At 64.7% G+C, this 18757-nt stretch overlaps 1 protein-coding gene across 3 annotated transcripts; it reads left to right on the top strand.

Moving 5' to 3' along the window:
* Positions 1–568: 568 nt before the first annotated feature.
* ATG2A (autophagy related 2A) lies at positions 569–18540 on the top strand (the record flags this gene model as incomplete). 3 transcript variants are annotated; one of them, XM_084235211.1, is made up of 41 exons in its annotated part: positions 569–739; positions 2771–2933; positions 3032–3184; positions 3340–3442; positions 3842–3977; positions 4104–4202; positions 4367–4463; positions 4565–4729; positions 4806–4946; positions 5226–5463; positions 5544–5688; positions 5773–5865; positions 6291–6449; positions 6562–6805; positions 7129–7225; positions 7348–7507; positions 8823–8965; positions 9045–9184; positions 9226–9428; positions 9828–9978; positions 10126–10325; positions 10430–10510; positions 10703–10809; positions 10889–10981; positions 11839–11909; positions 12124–12200; positions 12663–12827; positions 12943–13069; positions 13146–13360; positions 13843–14051; positions 14268–14403; positions 15405–15611; positions 15732–15833; positions 15925–16006; positions 16105–16237; positions 16315–16387; positions 16570–16652; positions 16839–16960; positions 17100–17254; positions 18070–18222; positions 18304–18540. In XM_084235211.1, 41 exons carry the CDS (start codon positions 569–571, stop codon positions 18538–18540), a joined length of 5829 nt encoding a protein of 1942 aa, XP_084091337.1. The 3 variants fall into 3 exon arrangements, with proteins under 3 accessions (XP_084091337.1, XP_084091338.1, XP_084091339.1); XM_084235212.1 differs by having other exon boundaries at positions 9268–9428; positions 12663–12833; XM_084235213.1 differs by having other exon boundaries at positions 9268–9428.
* Positions 18541–18757: the final 217 nt, after the last annotated feature.

The raw sequence follows: 18757 nt of genomic DNA on the forward strand, positions 1-18757 counted from the left end.
TGGTGGCAGTAATCTCCAGCTTAGAGCGTTAAGAGTGTGGCATGAGATCAAAGAAGCAAGACGGTTAGTAACTGCAAATGCTGATCCATTCACTTGTTTTCTGCAGAGGCTCCCGCGTGGGCAGCTTGCCAAGAAGTTTGATGGGACGCTGTTTCTTTAAATCCTCCCCAACTCCTTCAAGTAGTAGGACGAGTCGGCACATGCGCACTCCTTTGCCGGGTTGACACCGCCTGCTGCAGCCGCGCTAGAGCCAGTAGCAGGGAGGTGAAAGGTCCTCCCACACAGAAGTTATACGCAGGCGTAAATCAACACGGGGCGCACTATGTGATGCAGAGCGCCCAGACCCTTTTTCGCGCCTGAAGGCTCCGCCCCCTGCGGCCAATCAGCAGGCCTCGCCCTTCGCAGCGGCCAATGGCAGGGCGCGTGGGGGCGTGGCTGGGCGTCCGGGGGCGCGGCCTGGCGCTGTGAGAAGCGGCGGGGCAAGCCGGGGGCTCTAGTGAACAGCGCAGCCGGACGGGATCGCCGGCGGGCGGCGAGCGGAGGCGGCCCGGGCCCGGCGGTCTCCGAGATGTCACGATGGCTGTGGCCATGGTCGAACTGTGTGAAAGAGCGGGTCTGCCGGTACTTGCTGCACCACTACTTGGGTCACTTCTTCCAGGAGCACCTCAGCCTGGAGCAGCTCAGTCTCGATCTGTACAAGGGCAGCGTTGCCCTGCGCGACATCCACCTGGAGATATGGGTGAGCAGCCAGGCCTGGGACGGGACGGGCGGGACGGGACGGGCGGGACGGGCCGGGGCGGAGGCGAGCCGAGGCCCCGGAGAAGGGGTCCGGCTGGGGGACCTGGCACCCGGCGTGGAGAGGCCGGGGGCGCCGAGGCGCTCCTGGCGTCGGCGCGACCCGGACTGCCCGCCCCCGGAGCCAGAAGCTGCGCGGGAAGGGGCCCTGCCTCCGCGGAGGAGAACCCGAGGCTGCGGAGGGGATGTCTGGTCGGGAGAGCGCCGGAGTAAGCGCATTAGTTTGGGGCCTGCGTTGAGGTCCTGCTCGGTGCCAGAGGGGCCGGGAAGAGGGTGAGGAGGGCACCGAGCAACTGGGAGGCTGGGGTCGGGACCGGGTCGGACCCAGCCCGCGCGGTGCCAGTGCAGGGCGTGCAGCAGCTCCGGGAAGACTGGCGGGGCTCGAGCCCGGCCAGGGGCCCCGGCGGGAATGCTGCCCTGACCTGCTGACCCCGGGATCCCCAGCGGCGGGTGGGGTTCGCCTCCGGATGTGGATGTCAACAACCGCGTCAGCGCCGTGTTGATCAACACCTCGTGCGGCTGCAGCCTCTGCCTACTTCCTGCTTTGGGGAGAGTGGGACGGGCCCAGCGGGTGTCTGGGAGGGGCTTGGGGGTCAACACTCAGCTTGGAGGGAGGCCTCCTCGACTAAGGTGGAGAGGTTTGGCCCCCAGCAGGGAGGAGGCCGGGCGCTTGCTGGGGAGGCTCTGGAGTGAGGTCTGGGTCAGGGCCTGAGGCTGGGGGCTGGTAAGGGGCGGTGACTCACGGCTCAGCTGACCTGGGAAGATCCAAAGGAGCCACCAATTAGAGGCCCCAGCCCAGAACTGGCCCAGGGACCCGCCTCCAGCCTGGAACAGCTGGGGTGGGCTAGGGCCTGGGGCTTGGGGTTTCTGCCTGGCCTCTCTGAGTTCCGCTTGGAAAGGCTGGCTTTCGGGGGTAGGCCAGGCTTTCCTGAGCACTTTTGGGGCCAAAGTTGGGACACCTCTGTAACCTCTGGCCTGCGAAGCCCAGTGTAGGAGGCCGTCTGTGATCCCTGACCTGAGCCTTTTGGGCCGGCCTGAAAGAAGGGACCCGGGCTTGCAGCTGCAGTCTCCTTCCAGCTCCAGACAAGCTCCCATCCTACCCTGCCCTCCCCTCACCTCCCTTTGGGGGTTGAATTGGCTCCTGGTGAGGTTCCTGGTGAAATCTGGTGCTTGCTCAATAGCCAGTCCCCCTCCCAACTGCTAGGTCTGAAGCCCCTACTTTGAAAACTCCAGAAGAAGCCGAGTGCCCGGGATCTGGGATAGGATGAGGCAGGCCTGGTCCAGTCCCAGTCCCCACAGGACCCTAGGTGACTAGATCGCTAGTCTCTAGGCCTCAGTTTCCCCCTCCATGCATCTCTGGGTGAGAGATTTGGACTTGTTCTCTGTGGGCCTTCTAGTTCTGCCCTGTGTTTGTTCAGTGTTTCTGAGGTCCTTGGGCACCTGGAGTCTTATGGAGATGGTAGAGGTGGGTGGGCTCTTGCCCTCAGGGAACTCCCAGGCTGTCAGCAGAGCAACACCCACTTGGTGACCAGGGGCTCAGCCTTGAGCCTCCGAGAGGTACTGCTATATCAAATGGTTAGAGTCGGGGAACCCTCCAACTCAGGCTGGCCCCTGCCTGCCTCTTATTTACACTCTCCTGAGACTCCTTGCTTACCCCATATAAATGTGGGGTGCGACTGCTGTCTGCCAGGCCTTTGCTCGTGCCTGGAGCGCACCACTTCCTCCCCTTCCTTCCACTCCCCTTCCCTATGGCTTGAAAGATTGGGCAGGTGGATGGTGTGGTGATAGGGTGGCCGGTGTGGGAGTTGGCAAGAGCAAAGGTAGAGCCTTGTAAGCAGCAGGTAGAGGCAGTGGGAGCGTGAGAGTGCTCCCTTAAGGGGAGCCACCAGGTGAGACTGCTCATGGGGTGCAACAGGCAGGAAGCCAGCTGGATTGGGGCTTTCCCTGAGCCATTCTGTCCACTCTCTGCCTCCAGTCTGTGAACGAGTTGCTGGAGGCCATGGAGTCACCACTGGAGCTGGTAGAAGGCTTTGTGGGGTCCATCGAGGTGGCCGTGCCCTGGGCCGCTCTGCTCACCGACCACTGCACCGTGATGGTGTCCGGCCTCCAACTCACCCTGCAGCCCCGCCGAGGCCCAGGTGAGGACAGGCACGGCTGCCGTGGGCTTGGGGGTAAGGGGACAAGTGGCGTGCATGGGCACCCGGGAACTTCCCTGAGACCCTCTTCCTACCCACAGGGCCCGGGGCTGCTGACTCGCAGACCTGGGCATCATGCATGACCACCAGCCTGCAGCTGGCGCAGGAATGCCTGCGAGATGGGCTGCCAGAACCCTCTGAGCCACCGCAGCCCCTGGAGGGCCTGGAGATGTTCGCTCAGACCATCGAGACTGGTGAGCAGGCCCTCCTGGCTATCCTGCCCCCTGTTCCTCCATGGCCCACTGACTGGGGCCCAGATAGCTGCCTGGCCACCCCACTGCCCCAACTCTGGGAAAACTTAGCTTGCCCATGGCTGCTCCACCTGGCCTGAGACACTTCCCTCACTCAGTGCTGCGAAGAATCAAGGTGACCTTCCTGGATACTGTCGTGAGGGTGGAACACTCGCCAGGGGATGGAGAGCGAGGTGTGGCCATGGAAGTCCACGTGCAGAGGTAGGGGCAGGCCCAAGGGGTGGGCTGGTGTGAGGAAGAGGAGCGAGGGGGGCCGATTGGCCCTCATGCTGCCTTCTCCCCCCAGCCTGGGGAGTAGTCCCGCACATTTGGGTGGGCCAGAGGTAGATATGGAGGGAGGTGGGCTGTTTTGTGGGCCTGGAGTGGGCTTCAGGGGCTGGGTGGTCCAGGCCTTCAGTGGCAGGGACCCCAAGGATTGTGGAGTCTGGGGAGCAAGGCCTGGGCTGAGCCAAGGTGGCTAAGGAGGGCCAAGGTGGCCTGGCTACAAGGGGGCAGCGGGCAGACCAGCCTCCCTACCGCCTGAGAACCCTTGCTGGAAAGAGAGCAGGGCTCCAAGCCGTGGGAGAGGCAGGTCCGGAGCTGACCCTCCACCGCCCCCAGATTGGAGTACTGTGATGAGGCAGTGCGGGACCCAAGCCAGGCGCCCCCAGTGGATGTGCACCAGCCCCCCGCCTTCCTGCACAAGCTGCTACAGCTGGCGGGAGTCCGCCTGCACTTCGAGGAGCTCTCCCCACAGGTGGGCCTGCCTGACTCCCACAGTCTCTTTCTCTTTCTAATCCCTGTTCTCTCTGAACTCTCCGTCTAGCCTTTTGACCGTCTCTGATCTCATTTTCCCAACCCCCTCCCTGCTCAGGATGCCCAGAAAGAACACCCAGAGCCCCCCTTGCAGATTGGCAGCTGTTCGGGGTATATGGAACTGACCGTAAAACTGAAACAAAACGAGGCCTTCCCAGGCCCTAAGGTGGGTCCCTAGTCCCTTGGGGAAGAGAAGCAACGTCCCATCTCAGAAACTGAGACTCAGAGAGGTTTAGATGCGACCAGGGTCACCTAGCTAGTTGTTGACAGAGCTGGTGGCGCAGCAGCTAGTGGGCAGGTGTCCTCCATGGCTGCTCCCTCCTTCCCTAGCTGGAGGTGGCTGGGCAGCTGGGCTCCCTGCACCTGCTCCTGACCCCGCGGCAACTCCAGCAGCTTCAGGAACTGCTCAGTGCCATGAGCCTTGCAGGTGAGGCCTCTGGTCAACCCCTGGGTGGGGGTGGGGGGGTTGGGGGGTTGGGACAGGTCCGGGTAGAAGGGACTAACATAAAAGAGTGCCCTTCCCTGTAGATCCCGAGGGCCTGGCCGACAAGCTGAACAAGAGCCGCCCACTAGGTGCTGAAGACCTGTGGCTGATAGAGCAGGACCTGAACCAGCAGCTGCAGGCGGGGGCTGTGGCCGAGCCCCTCAGCCCAGACCCCCTTCTCAACCCCTCTGTCAACCTGGACAGCACTGGTGGGTGCAGGGCAGCGAGTGGGTGCAGGAGTCAGTGCCCAGCCGGCAGTCCCTGATGTCCTCCCGTGGCCCACAGACCTCTTCTTCTCCATGGCGGGCCTCACGAGCAGCGTGACTTCAGCTGTCTCCGAGCTCTCCCTGTGCGACGTGGACCTGGGGTCCTCCCTGCACAGCGACACGGCCACCCGCCGGCTCTCTGCCCAGGGCCACCCCATTGGTGAGTGCTCCGGGCAGGGGAGGCCTTAGGGCTGCTGTGAGCTCACAAGCACTAAGGAGGCCTGGAGGTCCTCGGTTGGAGACCTGGTTCTCCAGGGACACTCGGGAGGCCGGGGTCCTGAGGGGACTGTCATTGGTGGGGGCCGAGCATGCCATCTCGGCAAGTATCTCCCCTGCCATCAAAGGGGTGCAAGGAGATCTGACCTAGCTGAGCTGCATGTTTTTCCCAGGGTTTCTTGAGAGCTCTGGGGAGCCCCTGGTGAAGCCTCTGTCCCCTCAGGCAAGACGGCCCCCACGCCCCTCCCGGACACCCTGCGCCCTGATTCGCTGCTGAAGATGACCTTGGGGGGCGTGACACTGACCTTGATTCAGACATCCGCCCCGTCTTCTGGACCACCCGACCTCACCACTCACTTTTTTGCTGAGTTTGATGCCACCAAGGATGGGCCCTTCGGCTCCCGTGACTTCTGCCATCTCCGACCGCGCTTCCAGAGGGCCTGTCCCTGTAGCCACGTCCGGTACAAGCCCAAGGCCGGGGCCCGAGGAGAGACTCGCAGCACCCCCAGCCCTGCTCTGATGCCTAGCTTCTTCCTTGCAGGCTCACGGGTGCAGCTGTGCAGCTGTCGTGGGAGCTGCGGACAGGCCGGGGCCGGCGCACCACCAGCACAGACGTGCACTGTGGGCAGCTGGAGGTGCTGGAATGTCTGTGGCCCCGGGGTGCTTCGGAGCCTGAGTACACGGAGGTGATGGCGGCGGGGCTGTGTGGGAGGGCTGTGGGTGGGCACAGGGGCTGGTCCTGACCCTTTCATCTCCTGTGTCACATCCAGATCCTGAACTTCCCCAGTGGCATGGGCTCCCAGGCCTCAGCTCGGCCCTGCGCCCACCTGCGCCACACACAGACACTGCGCCGTGTGCCCAAGGTGATGCAAAGCGGCGGGGCCCTGCGTGTAGGGCTTGGCTGGTGCTCCTGCTTCCTCCACCCACTCCCATGTGCTCCAGCAGCGAGCACCTCCCCATCTGGGCTCCTTGAACACCTCTGGGCCCTGGACATGCCCCTCCCCTGCTGTTCCCTCGGCCTGGCTCATTGGCACAATCGCTGGCTAGCCTCCAGAGTTGAGAGTGGCAAGTTTGGGGTGGGTTTTATTAAACAAGCATGGTCATCTGCCTCACCAGGGTGGTGAGTCTCCCCGCCCTCTCTCGGATCCCCTGCCCCAGCTCTGCTGCCTCCCAACCACCCCCACACACTGGGTGGGGCCCTGTGTTCTCTTTTGCCCAAGGCAGTTCCTTCCCATCCTGCCCTCGCCCACCCCACAGCCCTCCCTGACCTGAACGTCCTCACCCTCAGAGCCGGCCCCGGCGCACAGCTACCTGCCATTGCCACTCAGAGCTGGCCCTGGACCTGGCCGACTTCCAGGCGGACGTGGAGCTGGGGGCCCTAGACCGGCTCGCCGCCCTGCTGCGCCAGGCCACCATCCCCCCTCCCGAGCCGCCTGCTGGCCTGATGGTGAGATGCCCCGTCAGGGCTGTTTGCTGCTGGGAGGGGGCCTGGGTCCTCTGGGTCTTGACCACAGTGGTGGGGGCCCTGGAGACAATTCTGACTGCCCCCACTCCTGCAGACAGAGCCCCCACCAGCTGCTGAGCAGCAGACAGTGGTGCGGCTCTCGGCACCCAGGGCCACACTGCGGCTGCACTTCCCCATTGCTGACCTACGACCTGAGCGGGACCCCTGGGGGGGCCGGGCTGTACGGGCTGAGCAGCTGCGGCTGGAGCTGAGTGAGCCCCAGTTCCGGTCTGAGCTGAGCAGCGGGCCTGGTCCCCCGACCCCCACCCGCCTGGAACTTACCTGCTCCGACCTACACGGTAAGAGCCTCTGGGGACCTACACCTGGTGCGGGGCCTTCGGCCTCTGGGAGAGGTACAACTGGGGCTCTGGAAGGAGCTGGGTCACTGTGGGGGCCTCCAGTTGTGTGGGACTCCAGCTGTCCTGCCCTCGGCTCCCGTGGGTACCAGGCAGTGGACTCTGTCCCGGGACGTGGGTGTGAGGGGGAGGGTGCAGGTCTATTGACTGACCACCGGGGTCACCACGGCGGGGGGAGGCTCCAGGCCTTCACCCTGATCCCACCTGACACTGGGGAAGAAGCGGGGAGAGGTGGCAGTGACAATGCCTCCCACCATGTGCTGCAGGTACCTATGAGGATGGAGAGAAGCCTCCTGTGCCCTGCCTGCGTGTCTCCAAAGCCCTGGATCCCAGGAGCCCCGGGCGGAAATACTTCCTGCCTCAGTCAGTCAGGGTTGCAGTAGGGACTGGCAGGAGTAGAGGGCTTTGCTGCCAAGGGCGGTGGCCAGCATGGGGAGTGGGACCCGGGACCCGAGCAGTCCAGTGACAGGCCCGTGCCCTGACAGGGTAGTGGTGACCCTGAACCCCCAGCTCAGCAGCGCACAGTGGGAGGTGAGCTCCGAGAAGAGGGAGGAGCTGGAGCTGTCAGCCGAGAGTCCGTGCGAACTACGGGAGCCTGAGCCCTCACCCTTCTCCTCCAAGAGGACCATGTACGAGACTGAGGAGGTGAGACTGAGGCCCTGGGGTTGCTCATGGAGGCCCCTCGTGGCTGTGGGCCAGGGGGCCAGGACCACCTGGGGCGCCCGCTGGTGCGTCCCTTCCTTCATCTCAGGTCAGTGGGGTGTTAGAAGTACCCTGGCTTGTGAAGCTTGGGGGCGAGGGCACTGATGAGGGCAGCCCTGGGGAGTGTGGATCCCCAGTTAAGAAGATCAAGACCCCAACCCATTCAGGCCTGGCTTGGCAGTGTATGTGTGGGCCCTGGAGCCTCTTCTCTGAAGGTGATGAGGGTTGAGTGAGGCAGTTAAGAGCGTCAGCCTGGACTCGAATCCAGGCTCTGCCCATTGGTGGCATCTTGGGGAGTCACCTCTCCTTGGAGCACTACCTATGGATGAATTTCGTCACCTAGAGAGTGAAGGTGACCTGTAGCCTCCACAGTGCTTGCTGTGGCATCATTCACAATAGCCAGGACATGGGACCACCCAAGCGCCTGCTGATCGAGGCTCAAATCGAGATGCGGTCTGTCCATGCGACGAGTTATGTCCACACCTGCTGTGCAGCCTGGAAGAAAGATGAAAGGCTGCGTGTGCAGCAGATGGAAGCAGAGACTGGTGTGCAGTAAAGCAAGTCGGAACGACAGACACACGTTGGATGTTTACCTAGTGGACTGTTAAACAAAACATTATCAAAACTAACACTGGAAGTGGAGCTTCGTGAGGCTGAGAGAAAGGGTTACAGCATGTGTAAGGGAAAGTAGGAAAAATTAGAGTTTAAAAAGTTTGGAAGATTCTCAAATAAAAAGCAAATAAAGTTAGGGTTGAATGATTGGAAAAAAGTTTAGAAGCAACGCTCAAGACGCCCAAGGTGAGATCGCGCATCAGAACAGAACAGGCCCGGGTGGCCGGCAGGGAGTCGCTGGAGCGCCCTCCGTGCTTTTTCCCCTGGAAAGTGGAGATATGGAATGAATGATTTTTATGGCCTTTTTGTAGCATTAAAAAAGTTTAGGTTAGAGGGGAATTCCCATGCCTCACCTATCAGATTGCTGACGACATTTGGGGAGTTCAAGAAGTAGGGCTCACGTACTGCTTATGAAAAAAACATGAACACTTGAATAAACATTGCTCCCCCCACCCAAAAAACACAGGTTAACCTCCAAGACGCCCTGAGTGGGGTGGGCATCCGGTCAGCATGGGGTGTGAGGCACCATCCCACATCCCAGCCAAGACGAGGGAACGAGAGACTGATGGGAGGTCAGGGTGCAGACCAGGCCCCTGCCAGGGACAGACAGGACCCCACATCACAGATGCCGCCCCCACCTGTCTAGATGGTGATTCCTGGGGACCCTGAGGAGATGAGGAGCTTCCAGAGCCGGGCCCTGGCGCTGTCCCGCTGCAGCCTGGAGGTGGTCCTGCCCAGCGCCCACATCTTCCTGCCCAGCAAGGAGGTCTACGAAAGCATCTACAACAGGTGGCGATGCGGGTGGGCAGGGCAGGCAGGCAGGCTGGCCGGGCCCCCCCCCAACACCGCGTTCACCCGCCTTTCTCAGGATCAACAACGATCTGCTCATGTGGGAGCCCGCGGACCTGCTCCCCCCCGCCGCCCCCGCCCCCGGCCCCCCTGGCTTCCAGGGCCCCTCGGGCTTCTGGCATGACCACTTCAAGATGTGCAAGTCAGCCTTCAAGCTGGGTATGAGGGGCCCCGGGCTGGGCCAGGCTGGGCGGGGCCAGCCCTCCCGGTCCCTTCTCACTCCACTCCTCATCTCACCCTAGACTCGGACTCCGACGAAGAGGATGCCCATTTCTTCTCAGTGGGGGCCTCAGGCGCCCCCCAGCCCCCTTCCCCGGAGTCCCCCAGCCCTCACTGCCAGAGCACCTTCTCTACACTGGTAACGGTGGTGAAGGGTCGCATCACCGCCCTCTGTGAGACCAAGGTGAGGCAGCCCCAGGGAGCTGAGCCCCTGACTCCAGCGCCCCCTTGGGAGTGTGGAGCAGGCTCTGGGGGGCACTGAGCCTGGCCTGTCCAGCGAGGAGCACCCACTTGCCACCCACTGACCCGCACACGCCACCCCACCTACACCCTCACCATGTTAGCCATTGGCACCATGCTAGGGAGGCCAGGGCTCCGAATGGGTGCAGCAGATGCTGAGGGCAGGGCAGGGGCTTCTTCCCTTCAGGCAAAAGAGGCAGGTTTGTCCAGGGCCTGCAGTAGAGTCCAGGTAGAGGCTGGAGCTAACCCTCGTCAGGCCAGGGTCCCGGGAGACCTATTCACTCAAGGACAAGAGGGTTGCTGAGTGCAGCTGGCGAGGCCCAGCCACATGCCCTGCCTGCAGGATGAGGCTCAGAAGCCGCTGGAGGCCGAGCACGGGGAGCTGGTGCTGGACGTGGAGCAGGGCACCGTCTTCAGCGTCTCCCAGTACCGTGGCCAGCCGGGACTCGGCTACTTCTGCCTAGAAGCAGAGAAGGCGACACTTTACCACCGAGGTGTGAGGGCTGGGGGCCAGTTGCCTCAGGGTCCTGGGGATCTGGTCAAGTGTGGGGCTTTCACCTTCTGGAACCCTGGTTCCCCAACCCCTGGGTGAGGTGGGGGGTCAGCCGCCTTGGCAGGGCGCTCACCAGGTCCCTCCCCAGCGGCCGTGGATGACTACCTGCTGCCCAGCCGCCTGGAGCTGCCCAGCTTCGCTCCTCCAGCCCGGCTAGTCCCGACCATCTACCCGTCAGAGGAAGGGGTGATTGAGCGGGGAGCCTCGGGCCGCAAGGGCCAGGGTCGGGCCTCCAACATGCTGTCCACCGCTGTGCGCATCCACCTGGACCCCCATAAGAATGTCAAGGTACAGCCATGCCTGCTGTGGCCCACCTCGCGGTCTGGGGAGACTACCTCCCTGGTCTCAGTGGCCTGGGCTCCCTGGTGCTGACTGTGCCCCTCCCCCCCCAGGAGTTCCTGGTGACACTGCGGCTGCACAGAGCCACCCTGCGCCACTGCATGGCCCTGCCGGGGCAGAGCTGGCACGCCCAGGTGAACGGGCAGTGTGGGCTGGCAGGCCTGGGCAGGGCGCTAGGGACAGAGTGAGGGGCAAGGGCTGGGCCAGAGCTCACCTCCTGGCAGAGCCCCCTGGACGAGGGGTGTGGTGGCAGCAGATGGTGTGCGGTGCAGGGGCATGGAAGAGGCCCCTTTATTCTCACCCACCCTCCCACCTGGTCCCCGAAGCTCTTGGAGTTTTTAGATGTGCTGGATGACCCTGTGCTGGGCTACCTGCCCCCCACGGTCATCACCGTCCTCCACACGCACCTGTTTTCCTGCGCCGTGGACTACAGGTATCTGGGCGGGCAGGGGGCCGGGGTGGGGGCCAGGCCCAGGGGTCAGGAGCCCACCCCAACTCACATGTGCCCCCAGGCCACTCTACCTCCCCGTGCGTGTCCTCATCACTGCCGAGACCTTCACCCTCTCCAGCAACATCATCATGGACACCTCCACCTTCCTGCTCAGGTATGAAGATGCCTGCCCCACCCTCGCCCCCTGTCTGTCCCACCCCCAGCTGGGCTGCAGCTGCTGCTCCCCCAGGGCCACTTCAAACCTATGTGCTCATGGGGTGATGAGCCCTCCCTGGGGAGGGGATTCGCTCCTCCTGCCTGGAGGGCTACGGGGTTCTCCCTGGGAGCCAGAAACGGCTCCCTGGCCTGACGCTCTCATGCTGGCGGTCGTCCTGAGGGTACAGGAGGGGCCAAGACATAGTGAAACTTAGAGCAGCAGGAAACACGCATAAGCTAGACGCCCCCAAAATACAACATGAGTCGGTAAATGCGGCCACTGAGCACCAGGCTGCAGAATTGCAGGAGAAGAGGCGGACTTGGGACCCCGGCCCCCGCAGCAGGATGGGCTCAACCACCCCATGCCAGAGGGGAGGGGCCGCGTCCGTCTCGGTGTGTCATCACAGGAGAGACAGGAGATGCGTGTGGTGCTTAGCTGGGAACTTGGGATTCGAGATGACATGTGACATCTGTTTCTTTTTTGTTGCTATATTTGAAGATACCTTTGTATTATGTTGCCATGAAAATATGCAATTATTGTAAAAGAATAAGTGCTGTGGGGGAACAGGACACCGGCCTCCCAGGCTGCTGTGAGCCCCAGAGTGGGTGGTGGAGCTGGAAGTTCTTAAATGCGCTGCCCCCTCTGAGTGGGTGCCTAGGCCAGACCCCCTGTCCCCGCTGCACAGACCCCAAAGCTGGGGAACCGGGGCTGCAGTTCTTTGTGGGGTTGAGGCCCCCATGGGTGCCACCTCTGCCTATGCCTGGGAGCGTCCCCCTTGCTGGCTCCGGGGCCTTCTCAGCCCTGTCCCCCACCAGGTTCATCCTAGACGACTCGGCCTTGTACCTGTCGGACAAGTGTGAGGCGGAGACACTGGATCTGCGGCGAGGTGGGCAGGGCAAGGCTGGGCAGCCTCCTTCTGAGGAATCGCAGCCCCTGGCCACATCCAGGGCAGCCAGATGTCCTCTCCCAGTCCTTGCACCCCACATGTGTGCATGCACACGCGGGCTGCCCACCGATAAGCCCCAGCTTCCTCCCCTAGTGGTGGGCCCCGCTCTGGGCCGAGGAAGCTGTAGGAACTTCTCTTCTGCCTTCTGCCTCAGATTACGTCTGCGTCCTGGATGTTGACCTCCTGGAGCTGGTGATCAAAACCTGGAAGGGGAGCACTGAGGGCAAACTGGTGAGCGTGCCTGTTCCCCGAGTCCCCCGGAGCCCAGGAGGTGCAGGGGTAGAGGGGACCTTCCCCACACATGGTCTCTGCCAGGGCCAAGTCATTACCTGCTGGGCCTTCTGGACTTTGGTTATTGGGCCTCCCTCCCTGGAGGAGCCAGACCCCCATGGCTGCCTCTCGACACACGCCCCACCACAAGAGGGCAGCTGCCCCAGGGAAAAGCTGGGCCCTAGGAGTCAGACAAGTTTGGCCCCAGGTCCCCCCACCTCCCTCCCCATCTGTAAAATGGAGATGGTAGGTCTACCTCTGCTGTGGGGAGGGGAGAAGACCCACATGCATCCCTTTGGGCAGAGGCGCAGTTCTGCTTTGGGGTATGGGCTGGCTGGGCACCTCAGGGAAGTGCCTGCTCTGGTGCTATCTGTGCCTGCAGGGGTGGAGCTGGGCTGATGCCTGGTGCATCCCGCCCTGCAGAGCCAGCCACTGTTCGAGCTGCGCTGCTCCAACAACGTGGTGCACGTGCACAGCTGTGCTGACTCCTGCGCCCTGCTGGTCAACCTGCTGCAGTATGTACTGAGTGCGGGCGACCTGCACCCCCCACCCCGGCCCCCCAGCCCCACGGAGATCGCTGGCCAGAAGGTACAGGTGAGGCCTGGCTGCACTAGCTGCTGGAGCTCACGCCCTGCCCTGGCCCCAGGGAGCCCTGGGGGCTGCCCCCTCCTGTCACTCATTGCTGCTCCCCTGCCTGGCCCAGCTCTCCGAGAGCCCCGCCTCCCTGCCCTCCTGCCCGCCCGTGGAGACGGCCCTCATCAACCAGCGGGACCTGGCCGATGCCCTCCTGGACACAGAGCGGAGCCTGCGGGAGCTGGCCCAGCCCTCAGGTGGGGCGGGGTGCAGGGCCAGTGGGCACCATCAGCGTCCATCTTGGCATCCTCCAACCCAGCCTCTCTCCCGCAGGTGGCTCCCTCCCTCAGGCCTCGCCCGTGTCCGTCTACCTGTTCCCAGATGAACGGAGTGGGGCCCAGCCTCCCTCATCCTCCGATGGGGCCCCCACTGGCAACTTGGGGTCCTGCTTAGAGACCAAGGAAGATGAAAAGGAAGAGGAGGGGGACGGAGACACCCTAGACAGTGACGAGTTCTGCATCTTGGATGCGCCTGGCCTGGGCATCCCAGTGTGTGGAGGGCGCGCTGGCGGGCTGGGTGGCGGGGGGCTGGGCTGTGGGCCCTTCTTAGAACTGCCTCTGGGAGCGGGGCCTGCGGCTGCTGTCACCTGGAGACAGGGCCGCGGTGGGGCCAGGAGTGTCCCCCTGAGGGATGCAGGAGGAAGAGGGAGGTGTGTGTCCTGGGAGGGGGTGAAGGGCGCAGGGAGCAGGAGTGGGGTGGCTTGTGGGAGGGTTGTGAGGGTGCTGACCTCCTGGTCCCCATGTGCCAGAGGTTGTCATGTGCCAGCAAGACCCTGCCCCAGGGTGCGGGGCTGGCAGGAGCAAAGGGCACTCGGGCCCCTCTGGATGGAGCACTCGCCTCTGGGGGGCGGTGGCCCATGAGGGTCGTCTTTGTTGAAAATGGGAGGGAGGTGTGGACAGGGGAGACCGAGAAAGGCACCTGGACTGGGGGGACGCGGTGCCCGTGTGCTCACTCTGTCTCCTCCCCACAGCCCCGGGACGGGGAGCCTGTGGTGACGCAGCTGCACCCTGGCCCCATCATCGTGCAGGACGGGCACTTCTCCAGGCCGCTGGGCAGCACGGACCTGCTGCGGGCGCCCACCCACTTCCCAGTGCCCAGCACTCGGGTGGTGCTGCGGGAGGTTTCCCTGGTCTGGCACCTCTATGGGGGCCGGGACTTTGGCCCCCACCCCGGGCACAGGTAAGGAGGAGGGTGCGGTGGCCCCACAGTAGATGGCCCGGCCTGCGCCCGTGACAGCACTCATGGCCGTGGCGGCTCCTCCGCCTCAGCTCTTCCTCTTTCGTCCCCGCCCGTCGCACAAGAGGGGATCTCCTGGCCTGGGCCGTCAGGCCGCTCTGAGGGTGGGGCAAGGGAGCAGGCCCCCCAGGTCAGCCTGCACCCCGTCCCTCTTCCCAGGGCCAGAGTAGGCCTCACGGGCCACAAGGGCTCTCCTTCCCGCTCCTCCGGAGCCAACCGGCCCCAGAACTCCTGGCGAACGCAAGGGGGCAGCGGGCGGCAGCACCATGTCCTCATGGAGATCCAGCTGAGCAAGGTGAGTTGGGGGCGCAGCTGCAGCGGCTGGCTGGGGTGGGGGACGGGACCGGCCACCCCGTCCTGCAGCACTGCCAGCCATGGCAGGGCCTGCTCAGATGCCGGATCATAAGAAAGCCCGTGGGGGCCGGAGATTGTGCACCTGACGCCCGGGCAGCCACGGCAGGGGGTGGGGGCGGGGGCTGCAGCGGCACAGTCTTCTGCAAGGTCCTGTTTGCCCAGAACCTGGGAAGGAGCGGGAAGCTTTCCGGCTGAGGGCACAGAGAAAAACCTGCAAGCTGGGTCCAGGTGTGCTGGAAAGCGGGGAGACCAGTGCTGGGTGGGGAGAGCAGACCGGGGTCAGGCCACCGGAGGGCTGGGTTCTCACTAGGGCAGGCACTGAGGGGGCAGGGGCCCCAGTTCTGGAGTTTCCCCTCTGGGAAGAGCATGGGTTTGGCAGCTACACTGGACGTGCGTGAGATCCAGAGAGCAGCCAGGGTTGCCGAGACGCATGGCGCACCCCTGCTCCCATGCCCGGCGGTGTGGTGCTGCGGGAGCCTCCAAGACCCCCGGGCGTGGGCATGGGCGCCGAGTGAGTGGGAAAGGCCGTGACCTGTTGAGGGGCCGGCGCGACGGGCACCGTGGTGTGGGTGCGCGGGGGGCTGTGGAGGACCGGGCCTGGCTAGGCCCTGCTGTGGCCACGGGCTGGGAGTGTGGGGAGGGGCTGGGGGGGACGACAGGGTCATGGGGTGGAAGTGGCAGCCGGGAGGTGACAAGTGCGGAGGGACTGGAGTGCTGTTTTGAGGAAGAAAAGCCACCGGCTTTGGTGAGAGGTGGAGGCCAGGGCAGGCGAGGGCTGGTGCTCAGGGTGACGGGGGCGCGAGGCGGTGCTGGAGCCTGTGGGATGGGGCAGGCCCTGCAGGTAAGGAGGTCTCGGCCCTGTGGCCACCTGGCGGTGGGACTGGGATGGGGCTGGCAGAGGGGGTTTCGCCCACTGACCTCCGGCCTCCGGTCACCCCACAGGTCAGCTTCCAGCACGAGGTGTACCCAGCAGAGCCCGCCACAGGCGCCTCGGCCCCCGGCCAGGAGCTGGAGGAGCGGCCGCTGTCCCGCCAGGTGTTCATCGTGCAGGAGCTCGAGGTGCGGGACCGGCTGGCCTCCTCCCAAATCAACAAGTTCCTGTACCTGCACACAAGCGAGCGCATGCCGCGGCGCGCCCACTCCAATATGGTAGGCCCGCAGCGCGGGGGCCAGCGGGGAACAGGGTGCAGGCCAGGCACCATCGGGTGAGCGTTGGGGACGGGAGCCCTGGAGCCCGGTCGGCGCCCAGAGCTCGCCCTCTGCCCCCAGCTCACCATCAAAGCTCTGCACGTGGCCCCCACCACCAACCTGGGCGGCCCCGAGTGCTGCCTCCGCGTCTCGCTCATGCCCCTGCGGCTCAACGTGGACCAGGTGAGTGGATGGGGTGGGGGCAGACCCCTGAGGGGAGCCCCCCCCGCCTCCAGGCCCCTCAACCTGACCTGCTCCCCTCACCTCCCGGCAGGACGCCCTGCTCTTCCTCAGGGACTTCTTCACCAGCCTGGCGGCCGGCATCAACCCCATAGTCCCCGTGGAAACCATGGAGGGTAAGAGCCGGGCTGGAGAGGCGAGGAGAGTCCAGGCCGCCCCTCCCCCCATCTCACCCTTGATCCCCTGATCTGTGCCCCCCATCCCCAACCCCCAGCTCGGCCTGAGACCCAGGTCCAGCCTGGCAGCTCCCAAGAAGGGGAGCCCGAGGGTGCAGAGATGACCGGCTCCCAGGAGGCCGCAGGTGGAGGACACAGCTCCTCCACGGAGCAGCAGCCCATCTACTTTAGGTAGGAGCGCGAGTGGGGCCCGGGCTGGGGGCAGGGGCCCGCGCAGAGACCCATGGACCTCCCCCACCTCCCGGCAGGGAGTTCCGCTTCACGTCCGAGGTGCCCATCTGGCTGGACTACCACGGCAAGCATGTCACCATGGACCAGGTGGTGAGTGGGGCCATCGGGCGCAGGGGCCACCTGGGTCGCACCCTCAGAGGTTCTGCCAGGTGTGGTCTTTGGGGGCCAGGGAGCCAGGCTTACAGCCCAGTTCCTGAGGAACCAGAGGCTGCTGAGTCAGTGCCTGAGCCCCATCTCGTGATCCTGAACCCCTCCTCCCTCCTCCCCCCCAGGGCACATTCGCGGGCCTCCTCATTGGCCTGGCCCAGCTCAACTGCTCCGAGCTGAAGCTGAAGCGGCTGTGCTGCCGGCACGGGTGAGCACCCCTGTGGCCCACATCCCCCCGCCCTGTTCCTGCCTGGCTCTGGCCTTGGCCGAGACGTCGCCCCATTTGTCTCTAGAAAGTGACCACAACTGCTCCTCTGCGTGGGCCGGGCAGGTCCACAGGGAGATTTGGGGCCCCTCCAGGTGTGACCTCCCACCCGCCCTCTCCTCTTCCCAGGCTCCTGGGGGTGGACAAGGTGTTGGGCTATGCCCTCAACGAGTGGCTGCAGGACATCCGCAAGAACCAGCTGCCCGGGCTGCTGGGGGGCGTGGGCCCCATGCACTCTGTGGTCCAGCTCTGTGAGTGTCCGGGGCCGTGGGGGTCCGCACTGCTCTTCCCCCTGGGCAGCCAGAGCCGCCAGTGGGAGTGGGTGGAGGAGGTCCTGCAGCGGGGAGTGGGGCAGCACCCCAGGGCGTCTCTGACACACCGACGCCCCAGTCCAAGGGTTCCGGGACCTGCTGTGGCTGCCCATTGAGCAGTATCGGAAGGACGGGCGCCTCATGCGGGGGCTGCAGCGGGGAGCCGCCTCCTTTGGCTCGTCCACTGCCTCCGCTGCCCTGGAGCTCAGCAACCGGCTGGTGCAGGCCATCCAGGTGAGGGGCCGGTGTCTGCCCTCGGTGGGGGGGGTTACCCCACTGCTCTTGGTTCTGTCTGAGTGTGGCCTGGGTCATGGAGAGGAGAGGCCAAGCCACTCGCTGGGTCCATAGCCAGGGCCCCAAACCCGAGTCCAGGGGCTCCCATGGGAGAGGGTACGTGTCCCCCAGGTTGACAGTCTGCCTGTTGCCGTGTCTCATTGGGGGTACAGAAGGGGGTGGTCCTGTGTGTAGGCACAGCCCCGGTTCACCCAGCCCTGTGTGGTGTGGGGTGATGAATTCTGTGGCCAGGCAGGGGGCTACGAAGGCAGTCAGGGGGAGGGGCACGTGCTTTCTGGGACCGGAAAGCCCAGCACTGTGGGTGTGGGGCAGGTCTCTAGAGGGGAGTTTGAAGGGGCACGCGGGCGCTGGAGAGTCCCCCAAAAGCACAGCCTGGTGAGGTTAGGTGGGAAGGACTGGTGCCGGGGGGCAGAGAGAACAGCAGGGGACTCGGCCGCTGACTTGCTGATGACTGGCGTGAGGGGGGCCCTGGTCTCTGCTGGGCGACAGGTAGGGGGAGGTTGGTGCTCTCAGCCTCTGGCAAACTGCCCCATAGTCCCCACATGCGGGGCGGGCACAGGGCCTGCTGGTTGGCAGGCAGAGGGTCCCTGTGGGAGGCAGCCCCCACCTGGCGCTCTGGCCCTGAGGTGGGGCCCTGGCGAGACCCCGGGCAGCAGGGCAGAGCTGAGCTGTGGGAGGCCGACCTTGGGCCGAGGGGCTGAGTCAGGCCCCCGGGCCAGCCTGACAGCTCTCCTCACGGTGCCCCCTGCTCCCAGGCCACGGCCGAGACCGTCTACGACATCCTGTCCCCGGCGGCACCCGTCTCCCGCTCCCTGCAGGACAGGCGCACGGGGCAGAAGCTGCGGAAGGGCCAGCAGCCCGCCGACCTCCGGGAGGGCGTGGCCAAGGCCTACGACACGGTTCGAGAGGTAAGGAGGCCCTGCCCGTGTCTGCGCCCAGCACCGCCCGCGGCTGCCCGCGGCTGCCCACACCACCCACCTTCCTCGCAGGGCATCCTGGACACGGCTCAGACCATCTGCGATGTGGCGTCTCGGGGCCACGAGCAGAAGGGACTGACGGGCGCTGTGGGAGGCGTGATCCGCCAGCTGCCCCCGACGGTGGTGAAGCCCCTCATCCTCGCCACGGAGGCCACGTCCAGCCTGCTCGGCGGGATGCGAAACCAGATCCTGCCCGACGCACACAAGGAGCACGCTCTCAAGTGGCGTTCGGACGAGACACAGGACTGAGCATAGGTGCCCAGGACCCGAGGGGGCCGCCTGCCTGCTGGCCTCCCCCGAGCCTCAGTGGCTCCCACACGCCTCCGAGAACTGCTGCCCATAGCTGGGGGCCGAGCCCTCGGAAGACCCTGCCTGGTCAGCCCGTTGCCAATTGGCCGTGGAACTGGGGCCTCCCTGCCTCAGTGCCGACTCTGCACTTTTCCTCTGGGGGAGAAAGGACACTGTC

Source organism: Talpa europaea, assembly GCF_964194135.1.
Source record: "Talpa europaea genome assembly, chromosome: 1".
In the NCBI taxonomy this organism is placed as follows: Eukaryota; Metazoa; Chordata; class Mammalia; order Eulipotyphla; family Talpidae; genus Talpa; species Talpa europaea.